Here is a 27061-nt window from a genome sequence, read left to right on the forward strand (position 1 = left end):
CAGCAAAACTTGTCTCGCTGGCGTCAACGAAGGTATGTAGTTGCACCTTGGTCTGGGAGTTAGCTGATGTAAGTTGCCGATAACACCGACTCACAGAGACTGTCTCTACTCCGGGAAGAGCTTGTCGCCACCAGTTCCATTTTTTAAACTCGTTTTGCTTTATAGGTTCATCCCAGCTCACGAATATAGACATTAAGATGCTCAAAAGTTCACGTTTGGTTGGGACCCTAGATCCATCCATCAAGGAAGCGTCGTACCGACTCCAATTTACCTTGAAAGTCAAACAGTCGGTGGAGGTGTTCCACCATAACCCGAGAATTTTCTCCGTCGTAAGCTCTTCTGAGAAATTGAGATCTTTTTCCTCAGTCGGGCGCTGCTTCAATTCCTGAAGAACTGGGACTGAATTTGAGAGCCAGTTTCTAATTTCGAAACCGCCCTGTGCATGAATGCGACGGATATCCTTGGCCAATTGGATAGCTTCCTCAGTGCTTTCCACACTCACAAGAAGGTCATCCACGTAGTGCTTGCGAATGATTGCATCGACTGCTCGTGGAAATTGACCGGAGAAGCGTTGGGCATTAACGTTTTTGACGTATTGAGCGCTGCTCGGTGAGCAGCAAGCTCCGAAGGTCATAACCTTCATGACAAAGGTATCTGGTTCCCTTTTATTATCTCCGTTTCGCCAAAGAAATCGTTGGCAATGTTGGTCCTGTTCCCTGATGCGCACTTGATGGAACATTTCGCGTATGTCCCCACTGATGGCGATACGGTACAACCGAAATTGGTACAGGATGTCTGCAAGCGATGTCAACTGATCAGGTCCCTTCAAAAGAACTGAGTTCAATGAAACTCCACGAACGGTAGCTGCTGCGTCCCAAACAATGCGTATTTTTCCTGGTTTGTTCGGGTTTGTTATTGGAAATATGGGTAAATACCATACTCGGTCGGGGCGATCATCACGTTCCTGATGGGATAATTTTTGGTATATATCCAGATCGCTGATAATCATTTATTTTCAGCAGAATTGCTTCGGCTAATTTAGAGTCTCTAGCCATCCGTGATTCGAGACATTGCAACCTTCGGTAGGCTAGTGCTCGGCTGTCTGGAAGCTTAATTTTGTCATACTTACAGAGTAAACCAGTTTCATAGCTGCCACCTTCAAACCGGGTCAATGAATGTAACAACGAAGTAGCCCGTTCGTCTTCAGTAGACAGCAGTATTTTGTGTGGTTTTGAAATACCTAGACTATCTAATGAGAAGTAGTTTTTCGTGGCTTGCTGCGACTCGTCACAAGAGCAAACATGCAGGCTTACGTGTGCTATATCGCTTTGATTACCGCTTGTTGAAAATCCGCCGTAGATGGTCCAACCGAGCCTGGTTTTTACAGCAACTGGTTCGTGATGATTTCTCTCCCTACTCTTTAAAGTATTTCCAAGGAATGCGTTATCTGCTCCAATCAGTATTCTGGGACGAGCATCCTGGTATGAGGGAAGGGGCAACTCTTTTAGATAATCGAACTGCTGTTTCATTTCGGTTGCGTTAAGCGACTGACGAGGTAGATTTAATGCGCCAACAGTTCTGGCTCCCGATATGTTAAATAATCGATTGGTGTTTCCTTTCTCAGATATTTGAAGATTAACCGATATTGAGTCGTTTTCTACGCGACATGTTCCTCCAGTCCATTGTAACCACAATGGGTTATGCACCCAGTGGCGTAGTAGCGGGGGGGGTTTTGGGGACGAAACCCCCCCCCCGAAATATTTTGGAGAAATTTGAAAAAATTGAATATGTTAAACAAAAATATGCCTAATATTTTAAATGAAATTATCAAAGTTTCATTTGCAAAAGTTATCTTGTAAAAAATTTCCTTGTGGTGAAAATTGGCTGCAGACTCGACACTTACCTGTCGGCACGTTGTGGAGACTAGCTCAACCGCCGAGGACTATAACGAGTAGATCACGGCGAAGCGAGGAGCTAGGAGCTTAATGGTTCACGAAACGGATATCGGTACCGAGAGAAATTTCGCCACATTCTGTAGTCCTTGACTGACGGCGAACATGGACTGGAGAGTGTGAGGGAAGTATCCCCATAGAGGCCACCAGGTAGGGACTCTTTAAAACAGGAGATCAAGCTTAGCAAGCCAATTGCCATAAGTAGCTGTGCTGAGAAATAAACGCCAGTCCCTGGGGGACGCGTACTGAGTCGTCATGACGAAGATGAGGGTCCGTCGACACCAGCTGAAATATGCCCGGGTAAGCTAAAGATAATCGTTGAGGGTCTCTTCCCGAATCACGATTCAACTACCTGGTCACCGACGCCGTACGGCGAAGAAGAAGGAGGTAACACAGTCGAGTGGCAAGTGACTAACGACGAGCTCAAAGACGCGTCGATGTAACTAAAATCAAAGAAAACCCCTGGTCCGGATGGAATACCAACAGCGGCGCTGAAAGCTGCGATCCTGGCATATCCGGACATGTTCAGACATGCTGAAGTCTTTAGACGATAGTAATCCCCGAAATGAGGAAGGTGCAGAAAATGATGTTGCTGCCAAAGTCAGGGAAGTCACCGGGCCATCCAGCCTCGAATAGACCAATGCCCCAGCGTGGCATAAAAGAATGAGCCAGATCCTGAAGAGCTACTTCCAGAGTAGAGCACTGCTGTACCAGACGAACAAAAGGGCAGAAGGCAATGCGAGTCGCAGCGGGCGTTACTCAGGGCTCCATTCTCTGTCAAACACTTTGGAATGGGATGTAAGATGCACTGTTAACATAAATTCGTGAATATAATAAATCATGCAATGCACGAATTCATTCGTCGTTTTCTGCAACGAAGTATTTTCGTGCATTGTAAATAGTAAGTTTCGTTCATTTCATGAACAAGAATGGCCGTATGGTGAGCGAAAGCTTTCGTAAATTTTACACATTTAATGTACACTGCACGAATGATATCGTTGATAACGATATTATTTTTCGTGAATGAAATGAAATGTTTTGTTTATTTTAATAAACGTTTGTGTATATTACGAACGATTTCGTTGGTCTCCCGAAATCTTTTCGTTTATCTTAGGAAAGTTTTCGTATTTATTGGCCTCTTATTGTTTTCAGTCGATCTTTTAAGATCGATGTTTTTTTTATTTAAAAAAATCTATCTGGCCAATACGATTTTATTGTGATTCGAAGAAATGGCCGCTTGATGAACGAAATTTTCGTTTATTTTAATAAACGTTTATGTATATTACAAACGAATTTGTTGGTCGCATTTTATCTTTTAGGATCGATGTTTGACAACACCGATATCGCTCTAGCAGAGAAAAACTCAAAATTATTCATACAAAATCAATGAGCAGTTCGCGACGGCTCAACTGATTCTGTACTGCTCCAGATTCTGAATCAACTGGAAGCGAAAGAGGTTCTGGAAATCTTCCTGCAACCGGCGGACACGACTACGACTACTAAATAGTCAGACAACAGCAATTATCTGACGAATAGCAACAATGGCTCCATATTGCTCTTTTGACGTGGACGGTTTGACGAATGGTGCTCGTAAATATTATAAAGATATTCGTATATAACAGCGAACGACTCGTTTGCTGAATGAAGCTGTTTCGTAATAAACTAACGAAAGTCATTTCGTGGTTTTCACGAAAAACTCGTAAAAAAAAACAAAAGTGTTTCGATAGAACTACGAACGATTCATCATATGTACGAAAAATTTGTATATTTTATGAAAGTTGTTTATACGAAATTAATTCCGAGAGATTTACGAATATGTTCTATCAGTGTGGGGTCTTAACACTGCGGCTGCCCAGGAAAGTGAAAATCGTTGGTTTTGTGGACGATGTGTCAATAATGGTGAGACACTTGAAGAAATGGAGGTATCGGTGACGGAGACAATAGATGCGATCGAGAGCTGGATTAACGGGTCAAGCTGCAAATAGCTCACCACAAGACGTTGTTGTTGGACAGCAACTGCAAAGGGGTTCAGCGGATACAGATCACCATCAAAGGGCATGTGATTGCATCGAAGCGTGCACTGAAGCAATTGGGAGTGATAATCGACAACTGATTGAGCTTAAACAACCACGTTGATTACACATGCGAAATGTCGGGTCTTTATCTAGTATTTAGTCATCGATACTGCTTTGGGTGCGGCGCTGAAAACCAAGTGAAACCGCGAAAAGCTGAACACGCTTCGACTACTGGTCGTACGAGTTGCGATTGCGTACCGGAGGCAGTATGCCGTGATGCCGAGATGATCCTCATCTGCATTACCCTGACGGAGGATATCAAGTACTACAATCAATGAAATGTCAGAAACGTGAGGAAGATGATGAGAATCGATTCGATGATGACGTAGCAGCAGGAATGGGATAATACGGAGAAAGGAAAGTGGACCTACTGGCTCATCCAAACCTGTCGACGTGGGTCAATAGAATGCACGGAGAGATGACCTTCAACCTGAAACAGCTTCTACCGAGCCACGGCTGCTTAAGGAGTATCTTCATCGGTGTGGGTACGCAACGTCAACACTGTGCCTGGAGCGTCTTTGAATGTCCGGGGTTTCAAGTATTTGAATGTTCGAGGAGAGTCTTTGAATGTTCGAGGTTTGAAGTGATGTGCAGGGAGCTACTTAAAATGGGAGAACCGGACATCAACCCGGATAATGTAGCCTACAGAATGACAAGCGACGTAGAGACGTGGAACGCAGTAAACAGAGATATGATGTAGATCAGTGATTCTCAACCTGGGGTCCGCGGGCCCCAGGGGGCCGCGAAGTCATTGCTGGGAGTCCGCGAAGAAAAATATATTTTCCGAGTGCATATTGAAATTTCAAATCTTGTTTCCTAACAAATTGAAAATAACATATTGATAGCATACAAAATTGATGTTTATCTGTGGGGGTCCGCAGCAACCCAGTGTGATATCTAAGGGATCCGTGGTACGAAAAAGGTTGAGAACCGATGATGGCATGACCGTCTTACAGCGGAATAGACATCGAACAACGATTTCGGGAGAGCAATCACCGCCAGGGAACTCTCCGCAGGTATAAGCTAGATCCACCGCCGAGGACTAGTCGAGTAGACCGCAACAGAGCAGCGAGTATGAGTCGTCGAAACGCCAGCGAACCGGACGTCACGCTCCATGCGAATTCGACGGACCGACCACGGCTCCCCAGAATCGATATTGGGAAAACTTTTTTCGCCAGGGAACTTTCCGTTAGCGTAAGCTAGATTCACCGCTGGGGACTAGACGGATTAGACATCAATGAGACACCACTAGTCGCGGGTCATCGGCGCACCAGTGCACCGGATACCCAGCTTCACCAGAATCGCCGAACTGAACTCGGCACCTAGCTGATTGGCTCGATCTCGGGAGAACTTCTCTCGCCGGGGAATTCTCTGTCGGAGTAGGCCAGGTCCATCGTCGGGGACTAGACCGAGTTGTTTGCGAACAAGTCGAGGACTGAATGGACCATCAAGGAAGTAGTGCTAAATGGCCCAAGAAGAGAACTAAATGGCTTAAAGGAGTTGCGGTGCCAAATAGCACCGGTTGCGGCGCCAAAGGGCTCAAGAAGTTGTAGTACTGAAACCAAATAAGAATCGGTATCGGGAGAACTTCTTTCGTCTGGGACCTCTCCTTTAGCTTACAGTCAGATTCACCGCCGGGAACGAGACCGCGTAGACCGCGACGATACACCACCAGCAAACCGGATGCCCCACTCTACCGGAATCGCCGAACTGACCGTAGCACCTGGTTGGTTGGCTCGAACTTCTCTCGCCGGGGAACTTTTCGTTGGAGTAGGCTAGATCTATCGTCGGACACTAGACCGAGTAGTTCGCGAACCAGTTGGAAGCTCAACGAGGAAGTGATACTGAATGGCACAAGGGAACTGAAGGGCTCAGTAAATTAGACAGTCTGAAGTTTGCCGCCCAGATTGTCCTCGTAGGGGAAGAGCATTTATTCTCTACCAACAGCTAGTTTTCCTACCTTGACTACCCAAACCTGTTCCCTGAGTTGTTGGTTTTTGAACATTTTTTCCTGCTCAGAATGTTTTTGAACATTTTTTCATATATATACAAAAAAAAATTCATATCCCCCCCCGAAAAATTTTCTTACTACGCCACTGTATGCACCCCATTCAATTGAAGCTGATCGACAAGTTCGTGATCTAAAAGTGTCTGGGATGAGTCATCATCCAGAAGCGCGTACGTGTCTATTGTTTTGTTGGTACCATACAATGTAACGGGCACTATTCGAAATAGAACAGATGTCGATGTAAACCGATGAGTGTTGTGTGAAACCGGTTGGGCTGGCTGAACGGCGTTGTCAACTACAGTGCTTCCATTGTTTTTGGAAGGGTTGTGCAACAGCTCGTGATGTTTATACGTACATCCATTTTTCCCACATCGCCTTTTAGTCGTACAGTCCTCGGTGTGACGTTTTAGACACTTCCTACAATATCCGTACTCTTTAACTACGGCCCACCTACTGTCGTATGTAAGTTAAAGGAAACGGTTACAATCCGCTGCCGATTTACACGCGCCTCTACAAACCATGCACGTCACATGCTGGATGGACGTTGCATGATTAGCGTCAAAGTGTTTCATAGAAGAGCTTTCTATCGGCTGTTCAAATTCATTTGCTTCTGAGTGTGTGTTGACAAACGCATATGACTTTCCAAATTTCCCGACTCCTATTCCAATTTTGGTAACGGTGCTTGCGGCCTTCAGCGAGGGCGTAGATCCAAAACGAGAACTCTGCGAGAGTAGTACGTGGCAAGGTCTGCTGATGCTTTGCCCAATCCAATTTGATGGACGCGGGTAGCTTTTCAATTAGCTCATGTAGAAGGGACACATTATACAAATAATCTCGTAGTCCGCAAGCCTCTATTGTCGACCGTACATTCTCCACTGCTATTGCAAAATCTATCAGCTGATCTAGCTTATCGGAACGAAGGGCTGGAAGTGCAGCTATTTTACTGATCATTGTCTGTACAATCGCTACTGGCTGACCGAAGAGCAGTTTGAGTGTTCTGATTACTCCAGGGACGTTATTAGGATGTATGAGTTGGCCTTTCACAGCTTCAAGGGCTCTGCCTTTTAAACATTTAGAGAGTCGAAACACATTTTCGTCGTTCGAATATCCACAGAGCAGAGTTGTGTGAGTGTACGTAGCGAAGAATAGTGGCCAGTCGTCTGGATTACCATAGAATTGAGGCAATTCTTTCGGAACCGATTGTCGCGCTGCTAGCTGTGCTCGTGAAGGCTAGTCCAGCTGTAGATCGGTCACTGGAGATCGAGTTTTGCCGTGTTCGTCTTCACATTACTAGCGCTGGGAGCGTATCCATCTAAATGCCAGCGGGGCTCTGTTGCGGTTCTATTTTCCTCTTGGACTACCTGATCTACTTTTCCAGTTTCCAGGTTCGTTTTATCTAACCAGCTTCTAACATTCTCTAGGGATCTGTCGTCACTTACACAGCTCGAACCAGCCTCACTCATCATTTCTTTTCTTAAAGCGAATTTCTTCTTAATATATTCGCGTTTTCGCAACTCTTCTGCTTCTTGAAGAGCTCGTTCTTCCTCCAACTGTTCCAGCTCCAGTTGTATTAGATTTCTCGACGTTCTATCACTTCGTACGGTGTTTTTATTCAGCTGTGCTGTATGGTGGGACCTTGATCGTGCTCACTCTGGCGCACCCGACTGCTGTTGCATGCTTGTGCTGGGAAAATATTCTATAGCAGGTTCTTATGATTGTGTCGTGGCTTGTACACATGTTTGACATCTCCATGGGTTATTGCCTACAACCTTCGTCAAACCGATGCAAGAGAAGTTATGTAACATTGCACACACATTACAGCTTACAGTATCCCTCATATCAACAAGTCGACAAAGTGAGCAGGAACGTGCCGTAGTAAGGCGGTTTGTAGTGCCTGTGGAATGAAGCTTGCCGAGGTTCGAAGTTTCCTTATTTTCTGCGTTTGCATGTGAGGACACGCTCGCATTGGATGAAACTCTTCTATCCGACATATTATTCAGAGTTTCCGTAAATGGTTTTGTAAATTGTTACACACGTAACTGAACTGAATGGTGTTGTTTCTGGATCAGTGAACCTTTATTGATAATCGGTTACAAAACCCTAAAAAATATTTTGTTAGGGATAATTCAAATAGCATAATAATTCTTACATTTAGTGCATTCAGTCCAAAACAATTCAATTAGGTTTTCCCAGTGAAGTAAATTTTAGGTTATCCTAGGCTAAATAAGATAATTTAAGATATTTTCGTAGTTTTAAATATAAGTGTAAATACCTAGCATGTAATATTTAGTTTTAAGATTTAGAATAATTCAAAATTCACTGGATGATTAAATTTAATATAATAGAAACGTCTTCCACGAAATAGAAATAGAAAGTCTTCCGCGTGATCTTCACTCTTTCGCTCGATTACGTTTTTGTTCGCTGTCAATCTATATCGCCTGCAGTATCGATCCTCACCAGGATGATCAATGTGAAGGTGCGTGCGAATTGAGGGGTCGCACAACAACTAGTAAAAAGCTGATAAATTTACTTTCTCTAGCAATTCGTCAAATTCAATGATCAAATTTCTAAAAAAGTCAGTAATCTTCAGCTGAAAACTTACTGAGTATTTTTGACGTTTGAATAAAAAGAAAAATATTGCGGAGAGTTTGGTAACATAATTGGTTTACTAAGGTGATAACCGAACATGTTCAAAACCCAAGTAAAAATTTTCGGTACTCGACAATTCAAATATGGACAATTGAGTACTAATACTAGGACAATTTTTATTAAACATGTCTTTGCGAATGATTTGAAGACAACGTTGATTTTATTTTTGCAAATATTTAATTAAGGCAGAAAATAGTGGAATACTGGGGTTTAAACGTAACGTAAACTTAATTCGAGTGCCCAGGGTTATAATATAATTAAGATGAAAATAGTCTCAATATCCTTTATCAGTCTCATAGGCTTCAATGCCTATGAGACTGATAAAGGATATTGAGACTTGGGTTACACCACTGTAGAATTTTTAAAACCTCGAATTTTTATTTATTAGTCTAAAATGTGCTTTAGGATGTTAAAAATTATATCCCAAAAATGGAAGACGATAACGCCATATAAATGTTCAAATTTTCAATTCTTCTGCAACGCCGCTTATGTGACCCTCGGGGGTACTAAAAACTTTAACCGCGATTTTCTCGAACCCACTTTTTTGAGTTGGCTGGAAATGCAACTCGAACAAATGGTTTTTGATCATTTTGAAATTTTATCCCCTTAATGTTATTCTGCGATTTTGAACTGGGAGCTGCCCAATTCAAACATCTTTACTATTCTCAGAAGGTAAAACATGGATTAATACGTTTATCTTGAAAGCCGATTGAAATAATCGAACACTGATTTGAAGGGAACTAAATTTGGTTCCCTTGGGGGTAAACAGAAAACTGTTTTACTCTCATCTGCCAACTGAGAAATTTATCTCTGTTGTTCCACCAGACTATGATGAGGTAACAACAGAGCATCTAATAAAGCTTTGCTCTGTCACAAGCAAGAGGATTCAACAATGAGAGAATGTGGTTTCTCTCTGCTCTCTTAGCTACTGGGCAAAAAATGTGCACCACAATAAAACTCATGTTATGGGGGGTAAAATTTTCCTCTATCTCTTCGTTGCAAAGATGAGCTAAATGAAGCCTGATTATTAATACAGAATGAGCATACTTAGAAAATCACATCCAGGCCCTATTAGTTGATATTCTGTGCAATTTTGCTAATTCTGGTCAATCACGGAGTAGCAGCTATGAATTGTACGGTCATCATACTCATGCTCATGCTCATAGGAAATCTAGAGAAAATTTACAATAGGACGTAAGTAACAATGAGAGATTCTCTTTGGGGTCTTTCTCTTCTGTTCATTACTCGGCCATTTCAACATTTACTACTCTATTCTTTGCATAATATTCTAGTAAAAACCGTCGGCTTTCGACATGTACTGGAACATTAGTGCAAAGTGTTGTAGTGACGTCGTAATAAACGAAAGAGAAAGTAAACAAAGAGAGGCTCTCAATGTTACTTACATCCTATTGAAAATTTTCTCTAGAAATCAACTAATTCAAAATTCAGAAGAATTACTTATTTCCTCTCTAAGTTCAAATTTTTTTTACCCCCTAATACCCCCTCGCTACGCCAATTTGTCCAATGAAATCATTTCTAGGGGTCCTATTTCGTAATTGCCTTGGAATCCCGATTTGATTGACATCAAACGCCATACAATAACATTTAACCCTACGTTAACATTTTGTAGTGCAAAAATAAACCCTACTCGACATCCATAATCCATAATATAACTCGAAAAACTTCAAACAGGAAAGATTATCCCATAATTTACAGTGGCAATTGCACAGCACCTCATCGATCGCCAAGGCACACGATTCGAGTTCCATTGCTCGCATTCCAACTGCTCTTTAATGAAGCTTAAACTGCGTGCTTCCGCAAAACACTAAACTTGTTCGATTGCCCGATGTAGCTTTATCGCTTTCGCGAACTTTATCATTCCCATTCCGGAGCCGGCTGGACCACCGACAACAGCGGTAATACTGCTTTAATCAAATGCTAATGAGTTCCAGGCAAAACCCGGAACCCGGTCAGCAGGAACCGCCATCGTTTCCACACCTTATTGAAACTATAAACTAACGACGAGATGGAAACGGTTATGCCCACTAGGAAGCAGGAGGCGGGGGTGGCACAGCAGCGGCACTGTTGGTCTCGCCACTGTTGAATTCAATTCGATATATATAGGATAGAGTGGAAGACCTGCAGTTTGTTCCACTTAGTTTTTTTTGTAGCATTCTGACTGAACATAGGGAATTGTGTTCAAGTTACTTTTTGGTGTGAACTTTTCACCACAGCTGAGTGAAAGGTAAGCCACCGTGTCCGAGCATCCGAACAGCTCGGTCTATGGAGTGGTGGTCAATGCAATTGAAAGTTTTTTTCTACGGAATTCAAGCTAAATTGATTCTTCTGATTGGACTTAACACCTACCTTTCGGTGGATTGACGCCAATCGCACTCCGGAACAGACTTTCCTCGTCGGCCCAGTCCAGATTGCGCAGCAAGGTTTTCCCACTGTACACGGTCAACATCACGCCGAAGCACAATAAAATGATTTGTCGTTTACGCTGGTGGTATCGATCACTACCACTACAGCCTCCGCTGCTACCGAATTTTCTACTCTGACCCCCACTATGACCACTACCACTGTTGGCACTTTTCCTTGGAACTGCAATGGCTGCTGCTGCGCCAATACATCCAACCGTCGTGGAATGATTTTTGTGATGTTTCGCACTATGACCTGCACTGGCGGCGTGACCGTTGGCACGGTACTTATATCTATCACCATCACTATTGGAACCTTTGCTACCACTTTTCACTCGGAAACCACTAGATCGGGGGCTACTGCCACGGAAACGTACGGAACCCGTGGTTCCATCGATTAGTTTGCTCACACCCAAACCGATCAGCAGGCAATATCCAACACTGGGGAGGTAGAGAATACGTTCGGCCACTACAAAGCCGACGTAGAAGAGAAGGTTGGTCGCCGGTAGAAAAGGAAAGATCAGTAAGGAGATTGAGATGAGGATAGCGGCTGAGGCGTTGGACTTGGTCGATAGGTCGACGCTGGATAGCGAAGACACGGATGAAGCGGACGAGGATGCGGATGAGGATGAGGATGAGGACGATGATGACGACGACGACGACGAAGATGAAGACGACGATGACGCCGTCCTCGAGGCAGTGTCCATCGTTATACTGAACGGTAAATGATCACTGCTAAAACCGTTGGCCACTGGTTTATCTCGTTGCCAGTACTGGTGCTTCTGCCAGTAGCCATTGCCGCATCCTGAAGCTACTGCAACAGCAATCTTACTAGGGTCATCCATCCGGTGGAAGTAACTAGGTGACGAAAGTGACAAATATTTACAGGACGGATAGAGACACCCGCAAGCAATCGAAGACATATTGTTGTTGTTGTGCAAGACCCGGCACTGGTTCGAGTGATGAGGGCTGAATTCATGCTTGCAGTAACTGCAGGAATCTTCCACATTCCTATCCTGACCAGCCCGGGCCATCGCAAGTTTACTAGCTAGTTTCCTATTGAAGCTACTATTTACACTGGGCAAACTGTGACTCATCAAAGTTCGACCGTTTATCCACACCGCCTTCGTCAGTAGTCCATAGAACAGTAGCGAAAGTATAGATTTCCCTTCGAATAAACTGTTTATCCGGGGTATGGCATCCATACCCCAGTCGAAGCTCAGCACATCCGGGTACACTAGCATACGAAAGTTGAACACCGGCAGGTACGAGAATGTTAGAAATCGAGTCCAAATGGATCCGATTTTGGCCGTTGGGTTATCCGCCGTAGAGAACAGGCCCGCTGGTCGAGGTAACGAGAGTCGAATGTGCAGCATAGTGCCCAAGGCGACAGCCAGAATCCCTACACTCCGGAAACGGTGCTGCAATGAGAGATAAAATAAATCGTTTAATCGAAAATTGATAACATTGATACTGGCTGTTGAAGAGCAATAACGAGAACACGATCAATGAAATTCGCCCAGCCCGAACGCTCTTCGTAATCAAACACTGTCGGTGTACCGAAAGCATGAATTATTCAGTTTCAACATAATCCGACTTCTATGATGGTGATGATGATGATGGCGATGGTAATCGTGTTGATTCAGGGGCAGGTAAATGAAAAAAAAGTAATCGCTTATAAGCCTCTGTATTGGGCCGCATTGGTTTCGAGTGGCTGACAGTCAGGGGTATTGCAAGAGATCCATCCGCCCTCTTTCTCTCACACCACGAACAGACGACCGACCGCTTGCTGACTGATGTTAAACGATTGGAATAAAATAATTTCGTTCGATTTGTTTACCTTTGTTCTCGAGTCGTTTTTTTTCCTTTCGCGAACCACAACCGACCATCCTAGAAAATCTCCATAACGATCGGTCGTCGTTGCGCAAAGGATGAGTGATACCAAATTAATATTGACTCTGGTGATGATGATGATGATGATGATGACGACGATGCCAATGATCGGATCGTAAAATGAACCACGGCATGAGGCTGCTCAAAACGACTATGGCGTTGTATTCGATTACAGGAATGTTGATGGCTACAGGACAAGTACCTTGTTATGTATTTGCACTTATTTGGGAGGGTTTGAAGTGGTTCTGAAAATTTCGATTGTGGTTCGACGATGCTACAGCCTGCTGGCAGGGGAGCATTTGGCTGTAGCTTCCCTCCGAACAGTTGTGGCTGGATCAAAGAAAAACCAACATTGGAGTAGTTCTTTATTTAAAAATAATTACTGTGAAGCTTCCACTGACGATTAACGTAAAAATTGGGTTCTAAAAATAAAACCCTTTTATCACCATGGTCTTGCGGAATTTGTTTTATATTTTCTTATACAAGCGTGTCTAATTATTACATTATTTATAAAGTATAGACAAAAAATAATTTTTCTTTTCGTAGCCAGAGACTAAAAGGCTAAAGCCCGCTCCTCCGATATTTTTTCAAAAATACATTAAAGAAATACATGTTTTTCAGCTACCTTTAATAGATCAGTGTCTTGTTTGGTTTGAGCAAATTAATGAGAAAATGTTGAAGAAGATTACCATTTAGATCAACCAAAGACAACGGTCACAAAACTGATTGTGCTTTCTATTTGTGCCCGAGTCAGTACGAAGCGATCGACAAAAACAGATACTTTTATATTGTATACCGTGTCGGAACAACTGTTATTTCAATTCTTGTTGCCATGGTGATCTGTTGAGCTAAGTGAATGGCAGAAGCAAGAAGTGATGCTCGGAAACATTTGCCAAAGCTGAAAATGGAAGTTAGGCTTACGGAAGTCGTCTTTATCGAGTTCTACAATACCAGGCATTCAAGCCCGATAACGTTCAACAAATTGGCCCAGGCGATACCATTCATTTTGCATAACAACTTAAAACTTGTGGTTGTGTGTGACAACGCTATAATCAAGATCCTTATGCAGTAAAGACCCGTTTTCATCAGTCTTTTAGTTTCTGTAAGCTGATAAAATTGAAACATATTTCACCTTTCTATGAGAGATGGCTGGGGTGGTAGTCAGAGGGGTAATATCAGGAATCAGAATATATTGGCTCAAATGGCACGTTTTCCGTATGTAGTCGGGGATTTGTGCGGGGGAGGAAATAAGAGGAGCAACCCCTCTCCGTATGCCCCTAGCTACGCCCCTGATATAATCCAGAAACTCTATATTGGCACAAAAATTGGAATTAGGTTGACTATTTTCAAAGTGATTGCATAATGCATCTACATGAGAAAGTCAAAAATATGCAAAAATGTAAAAAAGTCCATTTTTGCCAAAAATTTAGTTTAAAACATTTCTTGTATTTTAAAGGCATTTGGCATCCAAAATACAAATTTACTTTTTAAATTTTCCTATACTCCTCCTTTTGAACATTATTCAGTTCCTGCTTCTATGGACTCAGTAACCGTTGTCGGTGGCCATTGTGGTCAAAGTGATTTTGGTTTGTCACTAGTGATCTAGACTGGCAAATCCAAGTAATTTTGCACCAATTTTAAAATGTTTTGCATCATTTTAACATCATAGTAGTACCAGTTTATAAGAAAAATTGCTACATGGCCGCACTTTTCAATTCATAAAGGGCGAACACGAAATTATTGCGACACATTCAACAGGGCAAAACTTTTTTATCATTGGGTAAAAATCAACCAAATTTTGCACACTTTCTCATTGATGTGTATTGTTTACATGCTGTCAAACTCGAAGTCGTGTTTTTCGATTCAACGAAAATGGAGGTGAACCAACGCGAGTCGAGAGAACAAATTCTTTCCAAACACCTGGAATTTCCTGACCTGTCGCACCGGCAGTTGGGAAAAATGTTGAACATTCACCATTCAACCGTCTCCAGAGTGTTGAAGCGGTTCCAGGAGCGGTTGACGTTGGACCACGGCAAAGGAGCTGGAAGAAAACCGGGACCGGAGAACAAAAAGACGGAGGGAAAGGTGAAGCGGATGATTAAAGCAAATCCCAACGTCTCAAGCCGTGATTTGGCTAAAAAGATCGGCATGTCGCAGAGCTACGTCCAGAATGTAAAGAAAAGAGCTGGACTACATACATACAAGGTACAGAACTTCCCAAACCGCGATGAGCGGCAACAATCGACGGCTAAAACTCGGGCGCGGAAGCTCTACGAGAAGATGCTGACAAAATATGGCTGCTGTGTGATGGACGACGAAACGTATATAAAAGCCGATTTTAAGCAAATTCCGGGGTTGGAGTTTTTCACCAGCAAGAGCAAGTTCTATGTGGACGACAAATTTAAGAAGAAGAAAATGTCGAAGTTCGCCTTCAAATATCTCATTTGGCAGGCCATCTGCTCTTGCGGACTGAGGAGTGAGCCTTTCGTGACAAAGGGCACAGTAAATAGCGAGATCTACAAATCTGAGTGCCTCGAGAAGCGCCTTTTGCCGTTCTTGCAGCAGCACGATGAAGCTCCGCTATTTTGGCCAGATTTGGCATCATGCCACTATTCTAAAAGTGTCCTGGAGTAGTATGTGGCCAATTCTGTCCATTTTGTTCCAAAGGACATGAATCCGCCAAACTGTCCAGAGCTGCGCCCGATGGAGCAGTACTGGGCAATGATGAAGCGGGAACTTCGGAAGAGCAAGAAGACAGTCAAAGACGAGAAGGACATGTTAAGAAAATGAAAAAAAAACTGAGGAACTGGTACCGGATGAAACTGTAAAGACTTTGATGGAGGGCATCAAGCGAAAATGCGTTCAATGTTACACTCAAGGCTCCATCGATTAACTTTTCTTTTGATTTTTGAAGTAAATATATGTATAAAACTACCCTAAAATTTTGGTTTGATTTTAAACATTATAAGAAAATTTGCATGACATTTTCGGTGTCGCAATAATTTCGTGTTCGCGGGGTGGTTTTTGGGACAAAACCCTCCCTGAAACATTTTGGAGAAATTTGAAAAAAAAATGAATATGTTAAACAAAACTATGCCTTATATTTTAAATGGAATTCTCAATGTCTCATTTGCAAAAGTTATCTTGTGAGAATATTTCCTTGTAGTAAAAATTGGCAACAGACCTCGACACCTACCTGTCGGCTCGTTGTGGAGGCTAGCTCAACCGCCGAGGACTATAACGAGTAGATCGCGGCGAAGCGAGGAGCTGGGAGCTTATTAGTTCACGAAACGGATATCGGTACCGAGAGAAATTTCGCCACATTCTGTAGTCCTTGACTGACGGCGAACATGGACTGGAGAGTGTGCGAGAAGTATCCCCACAGCGACCGCCAGGCGATTCACTACCGCATCGGCCAATGGAACCCTGCTGCAGCACGGAGAAGGACGGGCGGCAAGCTAAAGTGGAAGACGAAAGCCTTTAACGAAAACCTCTTTGAGTTACTTCGGCGAAAAACGGAATCAAGTACGTTGATGCGGCTGATCTAACAAGAAGGATTGTGACGGCTTGTGACATTACAATGCCACGAAAACTGGAGCCATGCAGTCAACGGGTGCTGGTAAAATGAGTAGCTCAGTACGCTACACGCTGCTTGTCTTAGAGCCAGAAGGCGGTCTCAGAGCGCAAGATCGGAGAGTGAGAGAGGAGCGCAAGCTACGTTTTGAGAAGGTAGAAATCAAGCTGAGCAAGACAATTGCCATAAGTAGAAGTGCTGAGAAATAAACGCCAATCCCTGGGGGACGCGTACTGAGTCGTCATGACGAAGACGAGGGTCCGTCGACACCAGCTGAAATATGCCCGGGTAAGCTAAAGATAATCGTTGAGGGTCTCTCCCCGAATCACGATTCAACTACCTGGTCACCGACACCGTACGGCGAAGAAGAAGGAGGTAACACAGCCGAGTGGCAAGCGACTAACGACGAGCTCAAAGAAGCGTCGATGTGACTAAAATCAATGAAAACCCCCGGTCCGGATGGAATACCAACCGTGGCGCTAAAGCTGCGATCCTGGCATATCCGGACAGGTTCAGGATGCTACTGCTGTAGTCTTTAGACGATGGTAATCCCCGAAATAAGAAAGGTGCAGAAACTGATGTTGCTGCCAAAGTCAGGGAAGTCACCGGGCCATCCAGTCCCGTGTAGACCAATGTCGCAGCGTGGAATAAAGGAATGAGCTAGATCCTGAAGAGCTAGTTCCAGAGTAGAGCACTGCCGTACCAGACGAACAAAGGGCAGAAGGCAATGCGAGTCGCTGCGGGCGTTCCTCAGAGCTCCATTCTCTGTCCAACTCTTTGGAATGGAATGTAGGATGGGGTCTTAACACTGAGGCTGCCCAGGAAAGTTAAAATCGTTGGTTTCGTGGACGACGTGTCACTAGCGGAGAGACACTTGAAGAAATGAAGGTGTCGGTGACGGAGACAATAGATACGATCGAGAGCTGGATGAACAGGTCAAGCTGCAAATAGCTCACCACAAGACGGATTTGTAGTTGGACAGCAACTGCTGTTCAGCGGATACAGATCACCGTCGAAGGGTACGTGATCGTATCGAAGCGTGTACTGAAGCAATTGGGTGTGATAATCGACGACTGGATGAGCTTTAACAACCACGTTGATTACATATGCGAAGTGTCGGTCCATTATCTAGTGCTTCGTCATCGATACTGCGACATGGGGCTCCTGCTTGGGGTGCGGTGCTGAAAACCAAGTGGAACCGCGAAAAGCGGAACAGTTCACTTCGACTGCTGGTCGTACGAGTTGCGATTGCGTACCGAAGGCAGTATGCCTTATCGCCGAGATGATCCCCATCTGCATCACCCTGGCGGAGGATATCAAGTGCTATACAATCAATGAAACGACAAAAACGTGAGGAAGATGATGAGAATCGATTCGATGGTGACGTGGGAGTAGGAATGGGACCATACGGATAAAGGAAAGTGGACCTACCGGCTCATCCAAACCTGTCGACGTGGGTCAATAGAAGGCACGGAGAGATGACCTTCCACCTGAAACAGCTCCTACCGAGCCACGGATGCTTAAGGAGTATCGTCAACGGTGTGGGTACGCAACGTCAACGCTGTGCCCGGAGTGTACGAACGTCGAGGAGACGCCGGAGCGTCTTTGAATGTCCGAGGTTTTTAGTCTTTGAATGTCCGAGGAGAGTCTTTGAATGTCCGAGGTTTGAAGTGACTTGCATGGATTTACTTAAAACGGGAGGACCGGACATCAACCCGAATAATGTAGCCTACAGAATGACAAGCGACGTAAAGACGTGGAACGCAGTAAACAGAGATATGATGTAGATCATGACCGTCTTACAGCGGAATGGACATAGAGCAACGGTTTCGGGAGAGCAATCACCGCCAGTGAACTATCCGCAGGAATAAGTTAGATCCACCGCGGAGGACTAGTCGAGTAGACTGCAATAGAACAGCGAGTATGAGTCGTCGAAACGCCAGCGAACCGGACGTCACGCTCCATGCGGATTCGCCAGACCGACCACGGCACCCCACCGATTGTCTCGATAGAAAAATAGCGAAAACCAAAGAAAAATCGATATTGGGAGAACTTTTTTCACCAGGGAACTCTCCGTCGACGTAAGCTGGATTCACCGCTGGGAACTAGACTGAGTAGAAAGCGACGAAACACCACTAGTCGCGGGTCACCCTGCTTCACTAGAATCGCCAAACTGGCCTCAGAACCTAACTGATTAGCTCGATCTCGGGAGAACTTCTTTTGCCGGGGAATTCTCTGTCGGAGTAGGTCAGGTCCATCGTCGGGGACTAGACCGAGTTGTTCGTAAACAACTCGAGGAGCTGAATGGATCATGAAGGAAGTAGTGCTAAATGGCCCAAGAAGAGAACTAAAGAGCTTAAAAGAGTTGCGGTGCTAAATGGCACTGGTCACGGAGCCAAAGGGCTCGAGAGGTTGTGGTACTGAAACCATATAAGAATCGGTATCGAGAGAACTTCTGTCGTCTGTGACCTCTCCGTCAGCGTGCAGTTAGATTCACCGCCGGGAACTAGACGGCGTAGACCGCGACGACACACCACCAGTCACGCTGGGGCTTCAGCAAAAGGGATGCCCTACTCTACCGGAATCGCCGAGCTGACCTCAGCACCTGGGTAGACTTCTCTCGCCGGGGAACTTTTCGTCGGAGTAGACTAGATCTATCGTCGGGGACTAGACCGAGTAGTTCACGAACCAGTCGGAAACTTAACGACGAAGTGGTACTGAATGGCAGAAGGGAACTGAAGGGCTCAGTAATTAGACAGTCTGAAGTTTGCCGCCCAGATTGTCCTCGTAGGGGAAGAGCATTAATTCTAGACCCACAGCTAGCTTTCCTACCTTGACTACCCAAACCCGTTTCCTGAGTTGATGGTTTTTGAACATTTTTTTCCTGCTCAGAATGTTTTTGAACATTTTTTCATATATATAAGAAAATACTTCATATCACCCCCCCCCCCCACCCCCCGAAAAATTTTCTTACTACGCCACTGGAAAATTATTTACATTTTTGACAAATACATACACACACAGGGGGCATTATTGAAGAGAGCTGAAAACGCCAAAAAGATACTGAAGTCAACGGAGATAGCGAAATCAGCAGCCTATGAGACGCCGAAGGGTGACCGGAGTTCCCGTTCTGTGAAAAGAGTAAGGGAAACACCAGGAGGGGAGGAGGAACCGAAGAAGCCCAAGAAGGTCGGTAAAAGACATTCAAACAACCGACAAATGGAGAGTGATGGCAAACCGTACAAATCGTAGAAAAGAGGAGAAAAAAAGAAACTAAAGGACAAAACGAAGAAAAAGAAGACAGAAGACCTTCGGCCGCTCTAAGAGAGGTATAGGGAAGACGCTCTAGTCGTCAAAGCAAACGACGGCGTGATGCATGCTGCGGTCCTCCTCCCACGCTGAAGGAGCTGTGGGAGAACGTAGTAAGAACCAGGCACACTCAGAAAGGCGAAATGCTGTTCGATCTAAAGAAAGATTCATTGATCAAGAGCTCGACCTATCGGGAACTCGTGGTAGAAGCGGTGGGACTAAAAGCGAACGTGACAGCTTTAGTTCAAGAAGTGGTGGTCGAGCGCAGGAATCTGGACGAGATCACAACGGAAGACGACGTGAGGAGCGCACTCATGGAGTAATGTAACTTGGAGAAAATGCAGATATCAATCAGATAGAGGAAGGTAGCACACAGGCAGCAGCGATATGTTTATCTGCAGCCGCAGCCAACCAGCTTATATCGATCGGTAAGATCAAAATCGGATGGTCGATGTGCTCGTTACGAATGATCGCTAGAGCCACAAACAAACGGAGAGGTGCCTGGGCTTCGGCCATCAGGCAAGAAACTGTAGAGGCCCGGACAGATCTGATCTGTGCAGAAAATGTGGGTAGAATTGACAAAGAACTACACAAAGCAATCGAAGTGCTAATGTTCAGAGTACAAAAAGGCGAAGGCAGGCCAATGATGATGAAGACAACCCAGCTTAATCTCAAACATTGTGACATTGCACAGCAACTGTTGTGGTAGTAACCAACAGAAACGAAGTCCGACGTTGCAATTATTAAAGATCCGTATTGTGTTCCTCCCGATAACGGTAATTTGGTGGTGGATAGTGCAGGGATGGCTGCAATTCAAGTAATTGGCGGTTTTCTGGTCCAAGAGGTGGTGGATAATACACACACACACACACACACACACACACACACACACACACACACACACACGAAGGCTTCGTGATCGCCAGGATCAACGGCGTATTCGTCTGTAGCGAATGCTACTCCAAGATAGACACAAGAGCAGTACAATAGGATGCTGGACGCACTTACCGACTCTTTAGTCGGAAGAACACCGGTTGTTATAGGAGAAAATTTTATTGCTTGGGCCGTGGAGTGGGGTAGCAGGCTGACGAACGTAAGAGGTGACAGCTTGTTGGAAGCCCTGGCGAAGCTGGATATAAGACTGTAATGAAGGTTCCGCTAGCATATTTCGTAAGGACGGTCAGGTACCCATCATCGACATAACATGTCGATGACATGCAGTCCTTCGCTGTCGGTTAACAAGAATTGGCGAGTTAGTGAGCAGTGTACACATAGCGACCACCAGGCGATCCACTACACCATTGGTCGGCGGAATTGTACTGTAACGCGGAGAGTGAGAACTGGTGAGAGGAAGTGGAAAATAAAGGACTTCGACAAGCACCTTTTTTGTGGAAACACGTCGTGCTGACAGCCTCGCTCCAATTTCAAATGCCGATGAGCTGTTAGAAACAGTAGCGAGGGCATGTGACGTAGCAATACTCCAGCAAACCGAACGCTCCAGCAAACGAAACGCTCAGCGCCTTCAGGGCTGCCTGCCTGAAAGCCAGAAGACGCGTTTAGAGAGTAACTTTCCGTACGGCTTGGGCCGCTTTTGAAGGCTTAGAATGTTCACCTGCTACAAGGAGCTGTGTAGAGAAGTAGACGCTAACCTCTGGGACAATGCTTACCGTGTCGTGTTGGCCAGGGTCAAGGGTTCATCGACGCCAGTCGAAATATGCATTGACTAAATGATGATTATTGTAGAGGGTCTTTTCCCGAAACACGACCCAACCACATGGCCACTTAACCGTTCATCGATGCAGACAATGGAAATGCTGGTGACAATCGAGTACTCCAACAACGAGCTTCTTATAGTGGCAAAAGAGCTGAAAGCGAGGAAACTCCCGGACCGGACGGTATCCCGATCAGAAAGAAATAACAAAATTATTACAGACTGAGTTACTTTGTTACGATAACAAGTTGTGTTATAACTTTGGTCTCGTTAGTTGGTAAAATAACAGAAAACATAACAGAAATTCTTCTAGTATATATCAAAAATATAACAACCTGTGATAGGCTTCTATCAGAATTATAACAAATTTTGTTAGGTTCCCCCACGGCCAATATAGCTTTTATTACCTATTGTGTAGTATCAACGAATTTAGCGTGCAGGTCTAAAAATAGAATAGAATAGAAAAATATAGCATACATTAAGGCGTTTTTCGTTTGGAAGCAAAAAGCTTCATGTAGCAAAAGCTTTTTATAGTTTTGTCAAATGATTGCATACATGCTGGCAGATTGTTATTATGAATATATGACACACTGATTGTTATTTAGGATATAGCGATTTGAACCTGGGTATTCTGAGTTTTATGGGGATGTTTCCTGCATGAACCAACGACGTTGCTTTCGACCGATGTTTATGTTAGCATAATATTCTACGCATTCGTCAAGGGCAAAACGATTATAGATGCAGAAGATGTTTCCAAAACGCACACATTGAACTTTGCCAAAGCCAAAGGACTGTTTGTTTTCCTTGTATAATACGATTTGTTTTCATGTAGTTTTGCTCACTACTACAGCTGCCTATATTACGATAGACTAAATAGCTTTATAATGTCTTTTCAGATTAGGAAAGTGGGGCTATTTTTAGATTCTAAATAGTGCGCTTCGGTGCTTCTCTTGTACGTTAACATGATTCACACGATTTTAAAAATAATATCTATGCGATATGGTAACATTTAGCGGATAATTTACCTACATTATTTTACGGAGAATACGACAAATGTTACTTATGATTCCGAATAGATTCAAAAAAACAAATACCAAAGTTTTGAGGCTTGCATTTTGAGATTTCAAGTAAAGTCGCTTTCGGGGTTTTGTTATTGGCATTTTAATGTGGGGAAGATTAAGCAAGCCAGTACAATTATCTCACATCTAATAAATTCGCAGAAATACATTTTTTTACAATAGTTCAATCTATCAACTGCGAATATTATAAAAGATAATCATAAAATTCGAGAAATTGTTGAGGATTCTCCTGAGTGTCAAATTTTGGAATATTTCATGTTTTCAAAAATACATTTTCTTTTCTAAATTTTATTTAGTTTTAAGGAGGAAATTATTCAATATTTTTACATTAAAGTTTTTAGCTATTTCAAGCACTATCTAAAACACAAATTTAAATTGTAACAGCAAATAACAATACCAGCAGGGATATGTATATATTCAGAGATTTCTAGGCCTTTTTGAAATATTGATAGCTTTATGCAGCGTACTCACAAATATTAATCTTTCAACAATTTGAACAGGTCGCATTATTTCTTTTTCTAACTTTCTGCAAAATGAATCAAGTATCCGATGTTTTTTTTGAACGAACCATCGAATACGACGGAAAAATTAGCACATATGCGCATTCAAAGTAATTGTCAGTTCATTGTAAATGTCAAACTGTTTTAGGTGGAATGAAAAGATACAACAATCTCAAACTCAACTATTTTTATGCGGGGGTTTAAATAAAAAAAATACAATGCTTTGGTAATTCAGAGAACGCACAAAATCAGATACGCACAAACTGGACAAGTTTCAGTTGTTTATGAAAAACCCGCATAAATTAGAGAAATCGGACTGAAGATCCTCAAAATTCATAACGGTATTGTGGAAATCAGTATATATCAAACAGTTTTTAAGTTCTGAAAATTCGTTTTCGCAATATGCACAATTAATTAAAAGAAAGTTATTTATATAATCATTTGACTAAACCATAAAAAATAGTTTAAATAGCTTTTTTATTTGAATCCGCGTTTCTTTATTTAATCTGGAGTGCTTGATACTTCCTGCATCTTCTTTAAAATAAGTTTTATATGAAAATTTTAATCTTTAGAATAGCTTGTTGATGACTTTACGATTCCAAAACTTTTTGAATAGAGGCTACAACATTGAAATCATATGCCAAATATTCGAAATGGCGTGTCAGACTAGTGTCTCAGAAAATAGGTGATCCCTTAATCGAAATGCAACCAAGTAAGTTAAACACCTTACTTTCAAGTTTTCCGACCACTTGCATCTAAAATTTATCTATTCTCAAAATCGTGGAACTTTGAATATCCATTTGGAAAACGCAAATATAAGGAAATCAATAAAAACTTCGAACATTTGTTTAAAAAAGTTGAATAAATACACATAAAAAGAGGCTTTAGCGTATTGGCAAATAGACAGTTATTTGTGTAATACAACAATCATTCACAGTTGATTGATTGATTTGTTTATTGGGGCTTTAACCAACTGGGCATTTGTCCGCTTTACAGTTTACAGTTAGCGTTCAATGATAATTGTGAAAGAATATGTAATATATTACAACATCATCGTTATATGCATACATTAAAATCACATTAGCAGTTCAATGATATCACCAGAAGATATAATCTTGATATAAGTTTGCTTGCCTTGCTGATTGTGATATCACAAAAATAACACAGTGAGTAATAAATATCAACATGAGATATAAATTTGATAGGTTTCTGTTATGTCGTTCTGATCGGGATCCCCAACGTGGCACTGAAGACTACGATTCCGGCGTTTCCTGACATATTCAGGATAGTCCGACAGAAATTCCTGGACGAAAGCTATTTCCCAGCTAAATGGAAGATTCAGAAGCTGCTGTTGCTGCCAAACCATGGAAGCCACCCAGCGATTAACCGTTATGTGTCCGACGCGGTACCCGGGTACCTTTTCCGGTTTCAATTAATAAAATTCCCATGTTTTATCCATAGCTGAAAATTGAAACTTTGTGACATCTTAGAACTTCACTAAGCTTTTGGGTTAATAATATGGTTGATATAGTCAGGGGAGGAGTGAGGAGGGGCTCCTGAATTTTTTTTACTACGAAACAGGCCGACGTGGGCACTTGGGTACCCACAAAACTGAAATACCAATAACTAAGGTAATTTCCGACCGATTTTGATAATTTTTGGTGTTTTGGATTCGGAAACTCATCCACTTTTAGAATTGGTAAAAATGAATCGGGTTACTTCTTTCGGTTCCTGGGAATCCGGATTTCCGGAAGCATGTTCCAGTGCTGGGATACTATTTGTGAATTTCAATGGAATACTAGCAATATGGGTATAAAAATTCTTGGAATTGCATCAGTAAGCTATATCTCGTGGTTTTGGAACCATTTGGTGATTTAACTCCGGAAGGGACATTCCGGAGCAGGTTCCCGTGGGGCCGTGAGTGGCCATTCCATTCCACTTAAATTTTTCAAACTGCCATAGGGTCCCGTAATAACAAATAACAGACTTCGAAGACAATTTGAAGAGTTTTGATACTCATATTGCTAGGACATTATTAATATTTACAAATCATATGCTAGTACTGGAACATTACTCCGGATTATCGAGAACCAGATCCATTCATCCGGTTCAATTTTACTAAATAAAAAAGTGGACGTGTTCCTGAACCCAAAGCATCTAAAAGTGTCCAAATCGGTTAAAGGAAGCCATAGTTATAAGTATTTCAATTTGTGGGTACCCGGGTACCCTCGTTGGCCTGTTAAAAGTGTTTTTTTTTGACACATAACGGTTAACAGGCTGACGAAATTCGCGGGGGTGAGGGCGGATTGTTCAAGATACAGTTAGGATTCCGCAAAGGAAGATTGACCGTGGAGGCAATTTGTACTGTGCTTGATAGCACTGAGAATGCATCTAAACAGAAGCGAGGAGGAAATCAATACTGAACTGTGGCCACGATAGATGTGAAAAATGCGTTCAGCAGCGCCAGTTGGGAATCCATCGCCGGAGTGATGCACAGAATAACGGTCCACTACTATCTATGTCAGACCTAAAAAGCTACTTTCAAAGCAGAGTGTTGCTGTACGAAACCAATCATTGATGTACGATGGAGTCTTAACACAGCGGCAGCCCAGGAAAGTGAAAATCGTGGGTTTCGCGGACGACGTGTCACTAACGTTGACGGGTGAGACACTTGAAGAAGTGGAGGTGTCTGTGGCGGAGACAATTGACGCGATCAAGAACTGGATAAACGTGGTCAAGCTGCAGATAGTTCACCATAAGACGATATTGTTGGTAAGCAATTGGGAGTGATCATCGATCACCGGTTGAGCTTCAACAACCACGTCGACTACGCTTGCAAAAAGTCGGCCAAGGCAACGAACGCAATAGTGAGGATCATACGGCGGTGCGAGAAGTAGCATGAGATATCTGCTAGCTAGTGGTTCGTCATTTATACTGCGATATAGGGTTACTGCCTGGGGTGTGGCGCTGAAGACCAAGCGGAACCGCGAAAAGCTGAATAGGATGTTCCGGCTGATGGACGTGGATTGGAGAAAGCTAACAAAACTACTGAGTGGTTGAAGCATTCGCTTCAAAAGAATCCTTTAATTTTTCTTGTCTAATAAAAACATTACCTAGGATCAAAAGACGAATCAAAAAAATTGAAAACTGGCTTGCACCAGACCGTATTCAAGTTACTATCGTCATGTTAATCCTATTTCTGACTCATGTGATGGTTCTAGGCGTAGTCTACAGAGAGAGGGATGTAATGCTACCGTTCTTTGATCAAGGGCTGAAGCTGATGTATATTGGAAGGTTCTGCAGGATGGTTTTGTACCGTAGAAGGTTGCTGGCCGTCACGTGATATTCCGAATGAAGGAGAGCCTGTCCATGGCGCTAGGAAAAACGCAAAAATGGTTCGCGGAAAATGTTTCGGAGTTTTAGGAGAACAAAATTTAACCCGATGTCAATCCCAACAAAATCAAAGCAGTAACTACCACTTAACCTTTTAAAAATATACAAGCGACAATTTCTTGGACATTTACTTGATGAGCCTCTGTTATTTGAAAACTATTCAAAACTAATCGGATTACGTTCATTTAAAGAAAAATCTGATGTCGCAAGAATAACCAATTCCTTTTTGTTTCCCCGTGTGTCAAAATATTATTTATCTTCTAGATAAATCGTCCAGCTCCCTGTCCTCTGTAGGGACATGAGGTAAGACCATTACCTTCATCAAGAAACTATTCTACTTCAATAAACTCTCACCATGTCTACAACAAACGTTTTTTCCATTGCATCAAATTCCGAACGTTTGAAAAAGGGACATTACGATTTAATTACTTGGAAGAACGATTTGTCTTTACTAGTTGGAATTATTAGAAACTCCACAAGTGTAGAGCAGTATTTTCG

General features: G+C 43.1%; 1 protein-coding gene across 3 annotated transcripts in view; it reads right to left on the minus strand.

Annotated features, from left to right (window-relative positions):
- Window positions 1–27061, minus strand: part of LOC131686130 (protein O-mannosyl-transferase TMTC2-like) — an 876983-nt gene that overhangs the window by 396824 nt on the left and 453098 nt on the right. For all 3 annotated transcript variants that reach the window (XR_009304937.1, XM_058970300.1, XM_058970299.1), the window contains exon 5: window positions 11052–12525. Coding sequence is in view for 2 of the 3 variants with exons in the window: in XM_058970300.1 (XP_058826283.1) it covers window positions 11052–12525 (1474 nt within the window). In the remaining variant the exon portion in view is untranslated. The remainder of the gene's footprint in view (window positions 1–11051; window positions 12526–27061) is intronic.

Source organism: Topomyia yanbarensis, chromosome 2 (genome assembly GCF_030247195.1).
Source record: "Topomyia yanbarensis strain Yona2022 chromosome 2, ASM3024719v1, whole genome shotgun sequence".
In the NCBI taxonomy this organism is placed as follows: domain Eukaryota; kingdom Metazoa; phylum Arthropoda; class Insecta; order Diptera; family Culicidae; genus Topomyia; species Topomyia yanbarensis.